This window comes from Scomber japonicus, chromosome 15, assembly GCF_027409825.1.
Source record: "Scomber japonicus isolate fScoJap1 chromosome 15, fScoJap1.pri, whole genome shotgun sequence".
Classification (NCBI taxonomy): domain Eukaryota; kingdom Metazoa; phylum Chordata; class Actinopteri; order Scombriformes; family Scombridae; genus Scomber; species Scomber japonicus.
Genome location: NC_070592.1, coordinates 18,958,790 through 18,979,556, shown reverse-complemented (window position 1 = coordinate 18,979,556; position 20,767 = coordinate 18,958,790). Strand labels below are relative to the sequence as shown.

Genomic DNA, 20,767 nt, shown 5'->3' with positions numbered 1-20,767 from the left:
ACTTAGAGCCTTGCTGGTGTACAACTAAAGAAGAAAGTAATTAAAAGTGAAGAACAAAGAAATAAACATTTTGTGACATTTTATGTTATTATGTTATTTTCCCCCCCATGATATGATCTTTTTTAAAAAAAGATCATATCATGATTCACACCCCCTTGATTGCGCCACTGCTCTATTGCGCAGACCCTGTTATTCACTTTATTTGACTTGTCCAGTTCATACATTTATATTTGTCTCGTACATATACAGTAATCATACTACAGGGAATACATCAGCACTGTCCAATGATTTTGAATTGTTCAGATAAATTGTATAAATACGTGTTTCTTGAGAAAGTATTATAAGCCATCAGTTTATATGAAAAAATGCTTTGCTGCTGAAAGCTGTCTTGCATGAAAAGGTGATACATGGCATTTTTTGATAGCAGCAATATGATGTATCACTATGTAATGCCCTTTCTTGTGATTGTTTGGATTGTTGATGATTTAGAGATTTCATATTATTCCTTCATGTTATGTCGCTCCAGTTAAGAGCAAGGACTAACAGAACAGAAGCATTACAGTATATCATGTGAAGTCTTATTTTGTGTTTTCATTCAAAAGGGAACAACATATTGTCATAAGACATAAGGGGGATGTTGAGTAACACAAACGGAGCTTAGCTAATGGTTGGGTTATGATGTTATGGCTTACACTGTGACCTTTTGACTTGACACACTCTGCCTGTTGAGTGATGAGTTTGAAAAGTTGATTCATTCTTGTTCACGGGATCAACATTTTTTCCTTACAGCAATTTTATTAAATCCCTTCAATGTTCCTTACAGTGGTTTGCATGTTCAATTATAACAAACTGGCAGACTGAATAATTTGCATGTCTGCTCAGTGCGTGGTCCTGATACCTGTTCATAAGCATGCTCTTACATGATTATGAGTGGAACAATCAGCGGGTGCTATCTTACATTTATCAAGTGGATTTCATGATCCACGCCCACATCTGATCACTAAACACGTGAAACTGAGGAACACAAGCAAACCGAAGCTAGTCTAGTCTGGCTCTGCACAGTTTATCTGATAAGGAGCAGAACAGTATGGTATGGCCTGGTATGACCGCCCTCCATAAACCAGGACACAAGAGCTGAGTGACACACCCACACCCACACCCACACCCATGCGCATACAACCTCAAATGGGGGCCCTCTTGCTGTGCTAAAACATGTCACATTTTCCATTTTCAGCCTTCCAGCCCGTGTCTGTGACTGTTGCCATGTTCACCACAACTCTAGACTGCTGGACTGCCAGCCTCCTGCAGCCTCCTCCTCTTCTTCCTCCTCATCCTCATTATATTATCTTGCCTTCTTTATTTTTCAGGTACTCTTTTCTTTTATATCAGATTTGTTAAATTGCACACACGTAAACTCCTCCTCACTCTTGTTTTTTCGTCTTTGTCTTTGATCACTTTTTTTAATCCTTTTCAAAAACCTGCATCCATATTCTACCAGTGTCTCCCTCTCCTTCTTCTCTTTTGGATCTTTCCTCTCCTCCTCTCTCATTCCTCCTATACTCTCCTTAGCAGCCTTGGCTTCCAGCTGCAGGCACTCAGAGCAGACACAGCACACCAGCCCACATCAAGGCCGCACTATTGGCACACGTGCGTGCATGTGTGTGTATGTGTGTGTGTGTGTGTGTGTGTGTGTGTGTGTGTGTGTGTGTGTGTGTGTGTGTGTGTGTGTCTGGAGCAGTCGTTACAGTGGGGCCACATAGGGTGTCATTGGCCTACTGTGATATAGCCTCACATAAGTATGCCTCTGTTAATCTGCAATGTGGCATAAAAGATAAATGTGACTGTGTCATTATATTAAAGGGACCATCAAGGATATGAAAGTGTAGGATGAGCACATTTATGACACCACAAACATTCACCTATACATCACACCTTTTCAAGTCATATTAAAGAATATCTAACAGGAAAAGACAGCATTCACACACACGCAATCAATTACTGTGTGACCAAAAGGAGAAGCGGGCATGTACAGTTGTGCCTCTGAGGTTGTCGATAAGAGGATGTCACACCTCGGATGACAACTTAAAATACTTTTTGGCTTCATGTATAGAAATGTAACTGAAAGAGAAAACAGAGAAGACAGAGCAAGAGAGTTGGGTTAAGTAAACCAGAGAGGGACCAAAGAAAAGGGGCGGGGATGCATTCAAGGCCTGTGAGTGATTTGATTGGATGACAAAGTTTCATTCACATACAAAGATTTACAACAGTGGGAAACATCTAATGTTGGACACACACGCTGCGCAGTGTGCATGCGTGCATGTGTGTGGGTGTATGTTTTTCCCTTATGCTCGCATGTGAATGACACTTTACTGCTGTACCGTTGAACCCTTGTATCTCTTTCTGGATCTCACTGTTCTTGCCTAAGTGGCACCTTGACTTCGTGAACCGAGTTCCTGGCCCGCAGTGCGTTTGGCTCAGTGTGTGTGTGTGTGTGTGTGTGTGTGTGTGTGTGTGTGTGTGTGTGTGTGTGTGTGTGTTTCTACTGCATTATGCATGCCTGAACTCTATCTATATGTGTCCAAGTCCAAATGTAGATATGTTACATATTTGTATGTATGTCTTCTTCTGGTACAACATGTATCCAGCTGCAACTGCTGTGTGTGTGTGTGTGTGTGTGTGTGTGTGTGTGTGTGTGTGTGTGTGTGTGTGTGTGTCTGTGTGTCTGTGTGTGTGTGTCTGTGTGTGTCTGTGTGTCTGTGTGTGTGTGTCTGTGTGTCTGTGTGTCTGTGTGTGTGTACGTCTGGTGGAAAGAGCCTCACCCCTTTAACGCATTCCACTATCTTGCGCCCACGCACTCGCCATGTGACCCGCAGTCAATGACAGGAAATAAGCCGATGTCAAATCCTGCTGCCTGCAACCCAGATCCTCTTCTGCTTCCAGTCAAAGACTCAGCTTTGTGTGTTCAAAACTTAACACGCCCACAACACACAGCTCAGTGTCAATCTATAAGAACAGGCTACTATTTTCATCCAATCCATGTGCACTTTTTCCCCTCACTGTCATTGCTGTGCCTCTCTTGAATAATTGCTCTCTGAATTCAAAAGGCACACAAATACTTTATTTAAATGTCTGCCTTACGCACTCATAATACAAAGTGTGCATTCACTGCAGCCCATGTGACATGGTATCTGTTAATGGCAGGTGTAGCGCTGATAAAAAAAAAAAGAACTTTCCTCAACAGTTGTGTTGACATAGTTGACACCCATATACACACACACATTATCTTGTTTCCTGTTCTCTGTCTTCTTAGACATTAAAAATCAAAGATTCCTACTGAGAACATACACTTTTCAATGTCTTTCTTTTCAGACGTACAGTATGTTATACTGTGGTGCAAAGAAAAATACATAGACAGATGTTACACATGAAAGGTTACAACTCCAGACATGACTGAGTAAAATGTCTCTGCACTGCAAAGTGTATATTTACTAAAGCAGAGAAATGAAAGTGAACATTTATTCCATTGCAGCTATGACTCTTCAATTAATTTCCCAGCAGACCGAGAAATGCAAAATGCATTTCTTCCAACACACACATCTATGAAAAATAGATGTTTACTTCGCACACGCTGCAAACCAAACTGGTCTGTGTGTGTGTGTGTGTGTGTGTGTGTGTGTGTGTGTGTGTGTGGGTGGGTGGGTTGCACGTGCATGCATACAGAGTTGAATGAACACAGCCGCTTCTATGTTCTCTGCAGCAGTAAACTGTTGGCTGTTAAGACAGACCATGATCCCAGGCTGAAAGTCAGTACTCCCTTTGCTCAGGTCTGTGCTTGTCCTCTTTGCTTCACACGGCCATAAAGCGCAGGATAAGGGAAAACAACACCATGCTTGCACCAATCTCAGGTAAAAGGGTAGCCTATATATTAACCTTATTTGACCAGCTTCAATGGCTCAGCTACAGCCTCAAGTAACCTGAGAGGAATAGGTGACATTCTGCAGTATAATGTCAAACACAAGCACCCAGTATGGTTTACATTTCCTGAAAGCAGTTTTGTATTTTGGCATTGCTATGGGAAGTAGGAGTCAAAACACCCACCTCCCAACACACACACACAGACACACACACAAACACACACACACCTTTGGCACTCACAGAGACCACCCCACTCCCCTTCTTTCCTGTCATGGAGGGTGCTAATGCTTATCGTCACTCGACGCAAACTAGCTGGTGGCTGCTCATGTGTACCAGCGCACAAGGCTCAACCATTTATCAAAATATTCAACATAATGCTCTGTACATTGCAACCCTGCTGCGAAGCCCAACATCTGGTGGTCTCTCCCTCCTTCCCCAGAGGTGTCACGGTGAAATGTTTCCCACCGGCACATTGTAGAGGTATGAGATTACATAGTTCCTGTCAAAAAAGAGAGATGTATGGATAAAGCTGGTTGGACAGCTGGTTGGGGGCCTATCACACTGCAGTATCTTAAATAGAGGCATTCTTTTGTTTGAATGTATTTAGCTGTGTTACCCACCCACAGTGGTGATGTAATCTGTAAGAGGTGTGAAGTAAAACAAGCCATGGTGACCTGTGTTTACTCAAGTGCCTGTTGGTTAGAAAAAGCTGGGAAGAAAAATAGATGGTAGGGGGTTTTAAATTCATAAAGAGAGCATTTAAAAGTCACCTGTGTCCATAATTTAAGAAGGTATAAGAGAGATTACATGTGCAATTACAAACTCATTAACACTCATGAATGCAGTGTGGACAGATGCAAAAATACCTTATATAACACACGTCTATTTTCACATCGAGCATACTGTGAATACAAGAAGACACAAATAATGTAATCTCGTTCCGGCATGTCAGATATAACAACAGAGTTTAATAATAAAACAAGTGAAGCATACTTCCCAAAATATCAAACTATTCCTTTAATTATATTGATTAAAAAATGACAGATTTATATGGGTTTTGAGTTGTTGATTGGTCATTTCTGAGGCCATAGTCTGTTCATCTGTAGTGATTCAATTTAGTGGTAAGCGTGGAGTCGTGAGAACGGTTTCTCTTTGTTAAAGAAGTTTCACTGCATTACCTAACATAGTTCCAAACTGACCCAGCAGCAATTCACACAGCACTTAGTGTAAAATGCAAAAGCAAATACACAAATGAGTTGTATCATGCTGAACCAGTGAGCAGTAGGTTCTACAGTTTTGACTGAGGTCTGACATTCACCAGTGAGTTTTTAAGAGAACAGAAGCCCAGTCACAGCCAGAGCATCAGTCACACAAAAATGTGTAATGTGGCAAGAGGAAAAGTCTTCAAAATTCATGTCGACATAGATGAATACAGCATGAGCAAAGAGGAACACTGCGCACAAGTAGACCCTAATTCACAATAGTTGAGCCTGCAAGGAAGAGACAACATTTCTTACTACTGTCTCAAAGATGACTATTGAGTTTAATCAACAACTCAACAGTCATGTTTAACAAAAACAGATTATCATAAGCCTCATCCTTTTGATATTGACTCCAGGGCTACTGTAAGGTGTTTCTGCTGCTTTGTCCCCCGCCCTGTTTACACACAAGAACACAACTGGAATGTAAAGTATGTGTTTACATGTGCAAAGACCATAAACAAAGACAGAAAGAGGCCTGCGAGACCCTCTAATTGAAAGGGTTTGGTGGAAAACAACCATCACGTTAGTAGTAATTAGATCCCACCTGTCTCCAAGGACTGTTGGTACAAATATAAGGAAACAAGACAGTAAGACCATAATGCCCTCCACAGACACAGTCCAACTCCCACAGCAGGCTCATAACACTATCTGTGACTACTCTACTGATTACAGGCGAGATGGCATACTGTAATTGTTCCCAGGTGAAACAATAGCAATTCTTCACCATACAAAGAGCCGCAGATGCTAGTGAAACTCCAGCGGTGCCTTTCAAGGGCCAATTAAATTCCTCTTCCCGGAAAGATAAAACAACTTTGATTTCTTTACGACGCATGTTACAAAACAAGACAGCACAATGGCAGATTGATAGAGGTTTGGACTGCTGATATAGTTTTTCTGGTGTTTCTTTTCCAAAAGAGGGTTTTAGTGTTGCAGCATGTTGTCAGAAACAAGTTGCATCATAGATAACTCACATATGTTGAATTGAACTGCATTCTTGTTTCTCTTATCAAGACAGGTTGTGCTTCTTGTATGTGGTAATGCAGTAAAGCACAGATTTCTTAATTAAGACAAATTATACATTCAGATGAGAACAGTCATGTCCACTACAGTAACTGTTGAGCCACGTGCTCTTCATTTTCCAATTCCACTTAAGGTTTAATATAAAATAGAGCTCGGAAGAAATCCTAATCATTTTGGCATTAACGGTATCCTTCAGGGGCCAAAATCCCTTTTAGGTAAAAATACAGCAACCTTAATTTCTAGATTACAGTCAGATAAAATGATCTGCCACTCATCCATAGAAAAATTTTAGTGGGTGGCAAAATGTCTTTACCCTGGGCAGAGTGTTGCTCATCATTACTGAGTCTTCAAACATTGACCTCAACACTGACTCTACATGTTATACCTTAAATGTATCACATACTGTATAATGACAAATGTATGATGGGCATAATTTTTCTCAACAAAGTTGCTAAGTCCATTTGCAGCAGTCCCCAGAGTGACTAAACCCCAGCACAGCAAACATTATCTGTACTATCTCAATCTTCCGCTTCTTTAATTATTACGGCACAAGCTTGAAATAATCCTTCCGATCCACTCCTTAATCACCAATCCATCCCTTTAATAAAACAACAAAAGAAATCTGTCAAATATTATTCATTTGCTCCCAGCTTGTTTTTCCGGCGTCTGCAGTTAATTTTCTGCGGAATGTGAGGAGCAGCTGTCACTTTAGCACATGAATGGAGCCAGTTTAGTGGCCCAGAGGCATCGGAGTGGATCAACGGTGGAGGAGGGACAGCTGGGCCCAGGGGGACAATAGCACTCTCAGTTAATCATTAATACTCTTAATGAACAGCAGCCAGGCACCAGAGGTTCACTTGCCAGTCTCTCCAGAATATCCCGCCTGCAACAGGAGGACACAGGCAGCCTGGACTTGCTGGCTGACCCCAAACTGACACTTGTTGATTGGGGCCTTTAAAGGGGCTGTCTGTTTGATGACATTTCATCCATCGCCCTTGAAAAATGACAAGTGAATGACATAAGCATGATTCATTATATTGGTGAAACAAGTTATTTTGCAGTTAAACTACATTGTGCTTGTCAACAAACTGACGTGTTATTTACCCAAAGGTCATGCTGAAACTGCCTTTTTGCCATGAAAACTAATTAGTGGATTAAAATCAAGATGGTGCCGACATAAGCTGTTTATAATAAGACGTCATAAGATTTCATGCAAACTAAGCCCATTAAACAAATTAATATCCAGGTTATTGGACACTGGTGGCTGAGAATTTCTCTACTACAAAAGCTTAAAGGAAAAATTTGTTTGGGAAATATGCTTACACGCTTTCTGAGAAGGTGTCTATATAAAACTAGGGCTACGGTAGCTTAGCTTAGCATTAAGGCTGGAAACAGCTAGCTTGGTTCTGTCGAAGCTCAATAATTGAAACATTACATCTTTCGTATTGCACTATAATTCTTAAAACCATCATAAAATCATCTTCTGATGAACAATGTGTTATTACCATGAAACAATAACACAACTCCATGAAGTTACTGCTCCAGGTAAATAAATAGTATGACGCCACAAAACCAAAATAAGTGTTTACATATAAATATTTCTGTGCTTTAGGGGTTGTGGTAGGCTAGCTGTTCTCCCCTGTTTTCACTCTTTATGTTAAATTAAGCTAACTGGTTGCTGGCTTCAGCTACATACCTAACAGACAGATCAATCTTCCCATCAAACTTTTGGCAAGAAAGTGAATAAGCATGTTTCCCAAAATGTCAAACTATTCATTTGAGATACTTTCCTCTGTAATCAAGGAGTGTCTCATGTGTAGGTGAGGTTAACTAACAGTTAGCAAGTAAGACTCTCTCACCTAATGACCTTACAAGTACAGCGGGTGTTGTGTGGCTAAGCTAGCAAATCAGCAGCATTCATTAAATATTAAAATAACTTCATATGATTAAAATGCGGATGAATTTGTGTCGTAAACCTAATCGATAATTTATTATTTTTTTCGATAAAGTGATTCCCTTGGTTTTTGCCACAACAACACGTTTAGAAAGCCACCAAACAATCTGAGATGTTAGTGGAAGATAAATGAGGTTCTAAATGGGAGCAGATGTTAGCTAGAGGTCTCATTTGAATGTTACACTGATCCTCTGTTTATGTTTGTGTGTGTGTGTGTGTGTGTGTGTGTGTGTGTGTGTGTGTGTGTGTGTGTGTGTGTGTGTGTGTCTGCATTTGTGACCACATGAATTTGTATGTAAGTGTGTGTCTGCACGTGGCCATGCGTCCAGCCCAGCCCTCCCCATCGGCGGAGGTGGCAGGTGTTCCTGTGTCCCCTAAAAGAGCAGGTTTTTATGTCGCCTCCTCAAGTTAGTGGCTTGGTTGCCATGGTGATGCCCCAACAGAAAGAGGCTTGTGTCTGGGGGCCGGTGCCGGGGAGAAGAGAAGAGGACAAGGGAAGAGGAGAGAAGGGGCTTTACTTGCACCACACACTCTGGACTTCAGTCTGGCTTGACAAGAAAGAGGAAGAGAGGAAATCAAGTCAGAGACACAAAACAGGCCTGGATTGTCTGCTGGCATCATGTCAGGCTCTGTCTTTATACTCAAGACGTCACTTAAATATTAAACTGCTGATGGGTGGATAACAAGTGACTCACATTAAACACTGCGGACTAAGTGATGCTTGTAAATCCTGACAATGGGATTGAGAACTTAAAAAGGAATCCAATATCACACATCATATCCGATTCCTCCCCAGGTGTGACAGCTGTCTGCCTAAAGACTTCATGTTATTATCACTGCACTCTATGCCTTGTGGCATGGACATCCCCTCTATTTAGGTGGGACGTGGTAGACAGGCCCACAATCAATCTCTCCCTCTCTCTCTGTATGTACGTGTGTGTGTGTGTGTGTGTGTGTATGTGTGTGTGTGTGTGTGTGTGTGTGTGTGTGTGTGTGTGTGTGTGTGTCCGGATCCTCTGCTGTGTGTTGGTGGGTGTAAGGAGATCTGGGAGCGACTGTGAGTCACCTGTCCCTTGTTGGCCTCTCTCGTCCCCCATGGGAGGGCCGTAATTCTCTTTTGGCTGGGCTGATCAGCAGCTGCCACGTGCACACACAAGAACACAAGCACACACACACACACACACACACACAGGGATAAAGGCAAACACATACATAATGCATTTTCTCTCTCTCGCCTTTTTGAATAGCTCAAAATCAGCAGAACGTTATGATTCAAATAATCTGTTTTTTTAATAATCAGCGTTATTACTGCATTGTTGTCAAATTGATGAGCATTGTGTGTTCAGATAGGTGGTTCCAGGTATCTAAAATACCTGTGACAAGTAAACTGAGCCTCTTATTGTATCCTTAATTTCAACTACATAGAAATGGTACACATCATCTGAAAGGTGGCAATTTGAAGATTAATTTGATCAGCAGCTTAGAACTTTGTCAAGTTTTTCCTCACAAATACTTATAAATCTGTAATAAACATTGTGTTTCAGTTAGGTGCCTATTCAAGTTTGAAAAGTTTAGAGAATATAAAGGCTTAGAGCATCATGATGGCCATTCCTATGCGTCAATTATCTCTCATAAGTTGTTGCAACAATTTTTGGGATTTTGTTCAAATTTTAAACATTTTTTACTATTTGTGAATTGATCAAAATGGTCCAAAATCCCACATTAAGACTCCATGATCCTGTGGAATACCATAGTATTTATGCTGTGATTTGAATCAAAAACTTATGACATTTGGAGATTTCCAGAAGAATTACATTTTTTTGCCAAATTGGATGATGAGCACTTCTGTTCCTCCAAATTTGAAAGTTAGGCATCTCTCTTTTCTCCAGTGATTTGATTCCTTTTCTGGTTTTACTTTATCCTTACTGAGCAGTTCCACCCAAAACACATTGCACTGTCTTGTCACAGCAACATTCAGGCATCCAGAAGGAGCTGCCAGCTAATTAAGTCAAGTCAATTCAAATTTATTCATACAGCACATTTAAAAACAACCCATGCTGATCAAAGTGCTGTACAAACCAAAGCAGGTAGCTAAAGTCACCAATTTAAACAACAAGGCACACAGCTCATAGACATAAACAGACAACACATGGGCATAGGCAAAAGTTTAAAAAAACAGCCACATCAGGAGGATTCAAATATGAGTGAATACAAGTAAGTTTTTAGCTTGGACTTCAAAGAGTCGATTGAGGATGAATTAAGTGACTCGGCCATACCTGAAGACATTTATTTTGCCACACTATGAACAGAGTTGGGAAGGTTACATTGGAATTGTAATAGGTTATAGATTACTAGTTACCCTGCATGTAATAAGTCATGTAACTATTTCAATTACTTAATCAAAGTAATGTAACTTATTACATTTGATTATTCTTCTAATTTTCTGATGAATGTGTTCAGCTGTCAGGGTAGATGTACCCATTAAGACCACCAAAATCTGAGTTGAGGTGTTTTTCATGGATACAGACATGACTTATAAGGGAGATCATTTCTTATAAAGCAAGATTTATCTCTCATTAGGAAATGTATTTGTTAGTTCATGTCGATTTTGGGTTAAATTGGTATTGTGACGCCATTTAAGCCCATTTGTGTTCCAAATAAGCTCACATCATGATTTATTTACAACATTTTTTTGTTACAAAAGTTTCAAAGAATTAAAACAGCATTATATGTATTTAGTTAAATATATAAATGAGGAAAAAACCCTCCTCATGAGAAAAATTTTAAAGGTTTGACTTTAGATGTAACCAACTTTGTAACCATCAAAATTTTCATAAGTAACTGAAATTTGATTACACATTTTTTCTCAGTAACTATAACGGATTACTGTTACATTTATTTTGTAATTGAATTACGTAATGTAACTAGCTACTTCCCAACACTGACTATGTATGAGGTTAAACACTGAATGAGTAAAAATCAGTAAAGCCACCTATTTAAGTAACATTATGTAGTAAAACCTAAAGGAGTGGCTCTGTCAAACAGCATTCCTGCACACTATAGATGCCAGTGGCAGCTCCTTGGGAATACTGAGCTGAAATGCCAGTTGGGGCGTTTGGCTTTGCAGCAACTTGTTATATTTCTTAACTGTAGATGGGGGTGTTTAAAGTTTTGAGAAGCAGTGCCCATAAACCGTGCTTTCATCTTCACTGGTTTGGAGTTATATTCAGGGAGACACCTTGAATGTTATTATAAAGAATTGATTGACACACCATGCATGTCTGTATCAACAACTAGTGACGAATAGAGGGAGTATGAAGGTTAGAGATGTCCTGAGCAAACAAAGGTACTGTTAATCATTTAATCCACATCTTAGGTACATTTCTTATTCAAATAATTAATCATTTTCAACGCCTGCTTTGATTCATTTGAGTATGAAAATCAAGTTAAGCAGGTTTTTGTATAAACCGTTTCACCTTCAAGGAGGTGTTCATAATCCAATCCACTTTATTTATATAGCACGATTTTAACAAAAACAAGGTTTTCCAAAGTGCTGCACAACAAGATAAACACAATAAATAGATAACACAATAGAAGCACAATTTAAAAAAAACAAAATAAAATAAAATAAAAGTGATGGAAACCAAAAATCCACAATCCTCTTCCACAGTCCTCTTCTGTGCAAAAATGAATTCAGAAGTTTAGCTGAAGCGAATATGAACCTTCATCCTTCAAAATGAGTCAAATGATGTAGATGTCTTTGAAAGTTACAGTCACCAAAGTCCTTCCTTTTGTTACTATACTTCCACTCCAGCTCCACCAGGAAACACTGTCCCAGAAACACAAAGAGGGAATGTTATGCTAAAAGACTGTAAATGTGGAAAATATCCACTTGATATGACTAACTCAGACTGCTGAAACATCATTTAAACTTTAAAAAAAAGGTATCTGTACAAAATGAGTGTGTGGACACAGTGTGGATTTTGGTGGCTATCACTTAACATGACTGCTGTTTTAAAACAGACTTGAAATATTGTGAAACTTTCCTTTAAATTTTTGCCAAAGTCACAAAATAAGGTATTATTTCTAGGAACTTATGCACCACTACCAAGTAATTAAATTAAGTGTAACCAGGTATACAATGTTTTGCCAGTTAAATGTTGTGGAGTGGAATAAGTACTTTAAGTCCACTAAAATGATACTATAAACACAACTTTTTCATCATGTCCATATTGACTTGAACAGATTGCTTATGTTCAAAGTGCAATTGCTACCCAAACAGAAAACTCAAGAAAGGTATATGATTAAATTAAATTATGTTCTGCTCATATTGATACCAGAACAGCATCATTTTGTTCCTGTATCTTTTCTAAAAGTGTTCCCCTGCATGGGATGAATATAAACATGTGACAAACACAGAAACTTGTCAATAGCTGTCTCTGGAGATTATATAAGAAAACGGTTTCAAAATGTGTGTGTGAATGTCTGAGGTGTGTACCTCTCTCATCTCTATACCGCACACAATGAATCTAATTGGTTTGTTCTTCATCTAAATAAGAAGTATGCATGCAAATGTATTCAATCCGGGCAATGGCTCTCAGAGCTGATTTCACATGAACAATGATGATGAAAAAATGTAAATGCACACATAATTGGTCTGGGACTCATTGTCTGCATTGTGTGTTTTGTGATGCAAATGGTTTAAATTTGGGGTAGCCTATAAAGTTGGGCAGGGCAGACTACCATACATACTACAGTACTTCAATGTCATTATCCCAAACAATTTACCTTTTTCAATAGTAATCAGTGGATTCTACCAGCAGCATGCAAGACAGGTTTTCATGTAAATCACAGCACCGGGGGAATGTCCTTCCTCTGATCTCCTGTGCATAGCTAATACTCGCCTCCCAATGAAGTTATGATAATGGAGTTTGGTTACACGCTTGTAATTGGCCATTCATTGGGATAATCTGACATCAAGTCTTGTCATGTCTAAACCGTGTCCAGTAAAAAAGAAAAAACTTAAAGAACTTTTCATACAGAATATATTGATTTAAATATATACACCTGATATAAGAGGTTATAATGTTAAAATTCATCACCTAAAATGGTTTATTAAACTGAAACTAAACTAAGCTAATAAATAAAATAAAAAATGAAATAATACAGCAAGCTCTAATTTTATTCTAATTTTAGGTTACCTCTGTAACCGGAACCTCTGCAAAAGGAACAAAGATGGTTTCTATTGATTAATGAGCATTGTCTAATAAATCAAATAAAAAGAAAGAATTATTAAACATTTAAAAAATCAATTGATTAAAGCCTACAATTAAAGCATTCATAACATGTATTTTTTCGAGTTTTAAGAAATGACAATTACATTTATTAAATGTTACAATTATTGATAGTAAATTACTTAATAACATAATAACTTGAAATATAAATAGTAACATTTGTTTATAAATAATCAAAAAATTGAAATGAAATTAAACACTTAATATTTCTTTCTGTTGTTACTATTATTATTATTATTATTATTGTTGTTGTTGTTGTTGTTGTTATTGTGTAGCTGTAGCATGAGGTTGTTAACATTTTTGGATTGTTTCGAAGCAATTCAAAAATTCCCCATCCTTTGCTCTGCAGCTAACCCACATGGCCAACAGGCCTGTTGCGGGGCATGAAGCCATACAAACGACCACCCGAGCAGAGGAGCCCTCTCCTGTCACAGATCAAGCCACCGGGCCTTGAACCTGACCCCTCAAGACCATCTCGGGTGAGCTCGTCACATCGCATCTCCCGCTGGCGCATTGTTGCTTCAGGAGTCCCCTCAATGCTTTTTTTGGGGTTGCTTTTTTGCAGGAGATAGATAGTGTGGCCGTCCATCCAATAAACCTCCTCTCCCCCCACCCCCGATCCCCGCGGTGCTCCCGGTTTTGACACGGGAGACAAAACCCGCGGAGAGGACTATGAATGGTAGGCCGAGGGAGAGCAAAAAGGAGGCGGTGTGCCTTTGTAGTCGGGGAGGAATGCGGAAATGTCCCCGCTCCGTGTCAAACCTCTCTGAAGGGGGTCAGGCCACATTCAGCCGGCGTGGGAAAGCCAGGCAGAGACGGAGCTCACACAGGCGAGCGGGGCTGCAGTTGCATAGGCCTATCCGGGGATATATGGAAGAGAGAAAAAAAAGGAAAAAAAAAAAGCAAAAGAAGAAAGAAGGGAGAAAATCCAAAGAAGAGCGTGTTTTTTGGAGGGCTATATCACGCATTTGCCTTTGTCCTATGACCCCCACCACCCTTCCACACACACACACACACACACACACACACACCCACCCCTCCCCAAAGTTTCAGTGAGAGTGTGTGCGCGAGTTTTCATACTGCGCTCCTCCACAACGTCCTCCTCCTCCTCCTCCTCCCCTATGCGAGTCTCTCTACCCGGGCTGGTGTAGTTTGAGGGGATGGGGGGTTAAAGCGTGCACCGTCCAACTACCTGTGTGGCCCCCGCATGGAGGACAGCGGACAGGGGATGCGTTAGATGCTAGGAGCCTGAGCATATTTTTTTTTATCCGACACACCAATGCCTCCTCAGCAGTTTATCGGACATGCCGACGTCACGACATATTAGCCTATTGACAACATGAAACAAGGTAAACACGCAAAAAAGTTGCGTTATTTTCTACTAAATGTGACCTCAAAAATATCTTAAACGGGTTTGCATTGCTCCTTTACGCTCCAATGACATTTTAAACACCAAAACGAGCAATTCATTGGCTTGTTAGAATTGATTTTAATTGTTTGAGGCAATTAAATTAGAAAAAATTAGATGACGCTCTCCAAGTTGATGAAAACACATTTAAAACGTTGCCACTGTCTTGTTTTACATATTTATAAAGAAATCGGGGTTAAAATGTAAAGTTAAAAGTGTGTTTAGTGGACTGTTGCTGTAGGAAGTTTAAACAATGCAATCAGTAGACAGCCACGTGCTCGGCAAGTTTGTTTCGCGTCAAACAGAAAGTGATAAAAACAGGACAGGGACAAAGCAGGCTGCAGGTTATTTAACTTACTTTAAAAGAATGCTTTGTATGTAAAGGTTGTGCTTTCTTTTTTGCGTGTTCTCTTTAAATGTCCTTGTTTTATTTCCTTTAACAGGGGTAAGACAGCCCACATGAACTTCACTTGAGCAACATTTTGCATGTGGGGTGTTCTTGTGAATGCGCGAGACAGTTTAATGTTTAATGCAAAGCCAACTTTTAAGGAAGGGGAAAAAAACGTGCTTAATGTAGTTTATTTTTGCATGCCTTTTTTCACTTTGTGTTGGAGGTAGGATGACATGAGTTGCTGTGCGTAATAAGAGGAGGAGGAGTGGAAGTTGGGACGCAGCGGGGCTCTTGTGTTGATAGTCGGAATAAAACATGATGACAGTCCTGTTGTTGCCTACCTGGAGCACAATTTGAGCAAATGTAAGCAAGATTGTGACTTCCAACATCTGTCTCTCCCTGTCACCCAGGCATTGCATGTGCCGACCTTTTTTCAGTGAATATGCCTTTGTGAGAGAACTCTGGCTCGTCACCCTCGGCCGGGATTCCCCGCAATATTTTCAACAAGAGACGAGAGAGAGAGAGAGAGAGAGAGAGAGCAAGAAAGAAAAAATCAGCAAAAATGGACAAAGAAAGTATTGGTGCTCAGTATGAGGCTGTGGCCGAGATTGGAGAAGGCGCTTACGGGAAAGTGTACAAGGCGAGAGATTTGAAGAACGGGGGACGCTTTGTAGCCCTGAAAAGAGTTCGTGTCCAGACGGAGGAAGAGGGGATGCCTCTCTCCACCATCCGGGAGGTGGCGGTACTGAGGCAGCTTGAAGCCTTTGAGCACCCCAATGTTGTCAGGTAAGTGAGGGGGCGAGGAGGTGGGCAGCCTTGTGTTATGTTTGTGTGTGTTTGTGTGTGTGTGTCTGTGTGTGTGCGTGACTTTAAAGTTTAGGTTTGTAAGTTTGAGGCAGAGACACACACTACTTCCTTTTTGATGGTGTCTGGTGGCAACCATGCTGCCTCAAATGACCTTTAGTGGAGGCCTGCTCCTCTGAAGTGTCCACTTTTTGCAGCAGCAGAAGTTCTTTTCTTTGACTCTTTCTTGCTGACAATATGAAAATGTGTGTTGCACAACAATTAGCTGCATGGTTGCTGCTGCTGTCCGCAGGCAGTAGGTGCACACCTGTCAGGTCTTCACATTTGTCCATTTTCTTTCCTGGTATACACAGTTATTTTCCCATCAAGTGTGAAATCCAGCCTCTTATTCCTTGTTACTGATCAGCTCTGATCACATTGACCCAGGTCATGCACTTTCCCTAATAAAAACTCTGATTTAAAAAGTCTGACAGAGACACAACGTCCTCCAAACCTAAATGTTTTCCCCCTTTTTGACCCCAGGAAAGGGTACTGGCTTACAGAATAAAGATTTTGCATCTTTTGAAAAGAGATGCAAACACAAATAATGTACAATAATGTTATGGGCCTAAACATAAGGGCAAGCACTTTAATCCACTCATATAGAAGCTTGAAGTACGTCAAACCTGTGACAGATTTCTAGTAATGAAGCTTTCAATTTTCTGCAATATTGTCATAGCTTGCAGTTGCTGTCAATTGGATTTGAATGTATTTGATACTATATTCAAAGTATATGTGATCATATATTATAAACTCATTTATTATTTTCCCCCAAAGCTTTTGACTCATGCCCATCTTCAGTGGATGGGACTTGTTCTAGTGTCATCATGTGACCTAATAAAAAAAGCTAGTAAGCGAACTAGGCCTCCAACCAATGATTATTTTCCATCACTTATTAATCTGTTGGTTGTTATGTTTAGTAATAATTAGTTTGTTTTTTAAAAGGCATCTCAATTTCAAACCGCAAATACTTATATATGAAAAGCTGAAGTTTCAAATGTCTCCATAACCATTTCAAGCAGGTCACAGAGTTGCATGCCAGGCCAGTGTGTGCCCATCAATACTATCAAAGTGCCCTTTGATCAAACAGTAATTGCATCTAATTCACTGTAAAACCTGCTGAATACACTGTATAAAGCCATTTAAAATAAAGACATGTTACATATAGCAAAGTTCTATAGCTGTCCTCTTCTCTGCTTTGCACACAGAGGCCATTTTCTTTCACTGTTCTAATGAATTGTTCACTCAGAGGTCAGTAGTCAGATACTGCGTCATTTGTTGGCACCAGCCAAGGTCTGACCTTGGTACTGGTTTTATTATGGAATATTTGGTGCTTTGGGATTGAAGGGGAAGTTTTAAATGGATGTTTTAGAAGCATGGCCAGTACACTTGTGCTTCTAACAATAATTCCCCAGTGTATCAATGAATAATGCAGGATAATGGTTATAGTTTTGTCATAATGGGATCACAATGGATTTTGTTCTCGCTGTGAGACACATGGGGGGATTAAAATTGTCTTATGTCAGTTTAGTTTGGTTATATGCAACAGCGTTTGTTGCAATAAATGGTTTTAGGAGTGCAAACTTTTAGCTCCTTGAACCATTGGAGGAACCTCACTTTCCTCCAGTTTGACCAAACGACGTAGCCAAGCAGCTCAGGCCAGGAAAGGATGCATTGTGGGCCTTCTGTCTGACTCCAGGCAACCCCTGGATGTTTGTAATAAGGCCCATTATTCATTCCATATGTTCAGTGTCTGCTGAGAGCCCCCATTGTAGCCCAACAATCGAGCCGTGAGGGGCGTTTAACCCCAACCGCTTCAAGAGGAGGGCGTCGTCTTTTCTGTGACATCATGCACAGTACTAATACCTTGAACGAATCGCCTCTCACTCACTGCATCAACTCCCAAGCCCACTGATTACAAGGGTGTTGGCACGGACACATGATGCCTCGTTGGATAGGAATGAAAGAGTTTCCGGAGAGATTTAGTCATTTCTTTCCATGCTTCGATTTGAAACGGCTTATGTAGATCAGCTAGTTTGAGTTATAATAGCACATGCATTGAAAGTTGTTAAATATACAGGAGTGACACTGAGGATCAGCATGCATAGAATATTTGAAGCAATAATAATATTAGGACTCTTAGGTGTATTTCCCCAAATTTTACATCTATCTTTGCATTTTGAGATTTAAAGCTGACACTGAGTGGTACTCTCAATCAGTCAAGGCTCCACTAATTTAAACCCTCAAGGGTCTGTGCTAGGTGTATCCTTTCAACCATTCATTATTGTAGAAGTTATGCCTAAATCTAAAATTTAAAGATTTTGGAGACTTCAAACTGAATTTCCCAAGTCACATTTGTGCCAATAATTACCATAGATGTGACATGGCTTGGGTATACTAATGCTGTACTTTTATGTGAGTACAGTAACTCATGTACTCATTACCCCCAAAACAGCATCTGTCAGATTGAGAGCCATCATGGCTCCCTTGGTCTCCTGTGTTACAGTGATGAAAGATGCTGCCTCTGCAGCAGCTCCACTCAACTTCCCAAAGAGCATCAGGAGTTGTCATAGTGCCGGTTGAGGAATGCTGCTTGTGGTCCCCAGCTCTTTGAAGAGGACATACTGGATAGCTTTTTTTCAGCTTTTCACCAAAGCCTGCCTTGGCAGGTCTGCCGACATAATCTGGATTCTTGGCCTTAGTTTGTTGCCTAGTGAAACACAACCATAAACACTGGTGTTTGGAGCTTGATGGTCTTAAAAGTTTCAAAAGCTTTGCATTAAGTAGTGGATTTTTTTTTCTTCAGGGTAACCTGAGGCAGTGTTATCAGGATTTCCTGCAGTAGATGGATAAGTCTGATCTTGTGTGTCCGTTTTCTGCTGTTTTTTGTAATATTAAAAGCCACAGATATCACTAATCAAATATAATATGTAAAAAAAACTCTGGTTGTTACAAATGTGCAGAATATTTTACACTTGGTTGTTTTCTGATGTGATTGAATTATTGGTCCAACCTCTTCTTCTTTTAATTGCTATGAAGTGTTTTTACTAGTTTTTTACTAGTGTAGTGAACTAGTAGTTTTAAATAAAACCAGTTTTTAAAGACTTGATTACAAGCTTATATGTTAGTTATGACATTGGCCATAGCTGTTTAAAATGGTGGACAAAAGGGTTGAAAATGACAGATTATCAATCACAATACATTGTTACTTTGAATGTGATCAGAAGACGTTTACTCAGGCAGGTGTAACAAATAACAGTAACAATAGCTCCATCATATTGAGGTGTTCCAGTAAGTCATGCCAGTCCTACTATTATTGGTTCCACCTGTGTAAGATGTCTGTTGTGTTTAAAGTCATTCTGTGTGCACTGTACTTACTTTCCTCCATTATATCGGAGGAAATAATATCAATTTATAAGTGTCTTACATTTTAGAAATATCCAGTGTTTGTATTGTCTATTATGAGAAACAAATAATGGGTAAATAAAAGAGTGAATTCAGACAAAGCCTACTTCAGCAGTAAAATAAAGAACATAATAATGTTGATATTCCTTGTTAGAAAAGAGATGCAGTCTTATTGTATTAGTTGTTGAAGCATGCTAAGCACAGTAGAACCCATGAAATCCATTGTATTGATCTCTTCCTCCTCTTCCCCACATTCCAGATTGTTTGATGTGTGTACGGTCTCTCGGACTGACCGTGAAACCAAACTCACTCTGGTCTTTGAGCATGTGGATCAAGACCTAACCACGTACCTGGAGAAGGCCCCTGATCCTGGAGTACCGCCAGAAACCATCAAGGTAACCAATCAATGTTATCCTCAAATACTGGATATCACAACTGCAGTCAACGAGGAATATATAAACTGTATTCTTTAACAACTTAATTTGAAGTATTGCTTTAAACTTAAAGTGTGAGGGAAATCTGTTTGCTAATCCTCTGTGGCTTGGACATTGCATGACCGCAGCTGTGTCTGGATGGTACTGAGTGCCAGAGACATGGAGGACAGAGTGCAGCTTCCTCCAACATCAGAGGTACCGCGGTGTTTTGAAGGGCAGCACATGTGGCAAATGGGCTCCAAATTAGAGGCTCCCTGTCTTCTCTATTTTCACTCTGCCCTCTCGCTCCAAGTTTACACTGTGTCATACATGGGGACTTAGAATAAGTGTGTGAGCATTGTGAAATTGTGAAAGTAAATTTTAAAGGTTTGTTTCAAAACCCAAGTACATTTGATGGGGACGATTGTACGTCATAGTATATCTGCTGAAGCTACAGCCACAAATCACTTCTACTATCAGTTTCTCTTATACATCTAATAAATCCAGTGATCCCTTACAGTTTGCCAAAAGGTCGGAAGTGGACGCGTCGACAGCTCCTCTATTCTGTAACTGCTCCTTTTATTTTATCCTTTCCCACAAACATTTCTTTTCCAAAAATCTCTGTATTTTGTTTCACCCCCCGGTTGGTAGAAACAGTATATATTATACAATAATGGAGAGTTATAGCTCCATTTTTGGACAGGGGCCTCAGAGTTTAAGTGTCAAATTTGAAACAGAGAGGTTCTGGAAGCTAGAGTAACCGTTGGTTTTCACCCCAGGGCTGGGTTTACATGTGAGAGTTTTGTGTTGATGGGATGCTGTGCAAGCGTAGACGAGTCAGGTAGATCACACCTGAGGCTTT

General features: G+C 40.1%; 1 protein-coding gene across 1 annotated transcript in view; it reads left to right on the top strand.

Annotated features, from left to right (window-relative positions):
- The first annotated feature begins 14,726 nt into the window (after positions 1–14,726).
- cdk6 (cyclin-dependent kinase 6) overlaps positions 14,727–20,767 on the top strand; it is a 33,792-nt gene continuing 27,751 nt past the window's right edge. Inside the window, exons 1-3 of the mRNA XM_053334417.1 lie at positions 14,727–14,794; positions 15,655–16,030; positions 19,752–19,887. Of these exons, the coding sequence (XP_053190392.1) occupies positions 15,807–16,030; positions 19,752–19,887 (360 nt within the window). The 5' untranslated portion in view covers positions 14,727–14,794; positions 15,655–15,806. The remainder of the gene's footprint in view (positions 14,795–15,654; positions 16,031–19,751; positions 19,888–20,767) is intronic.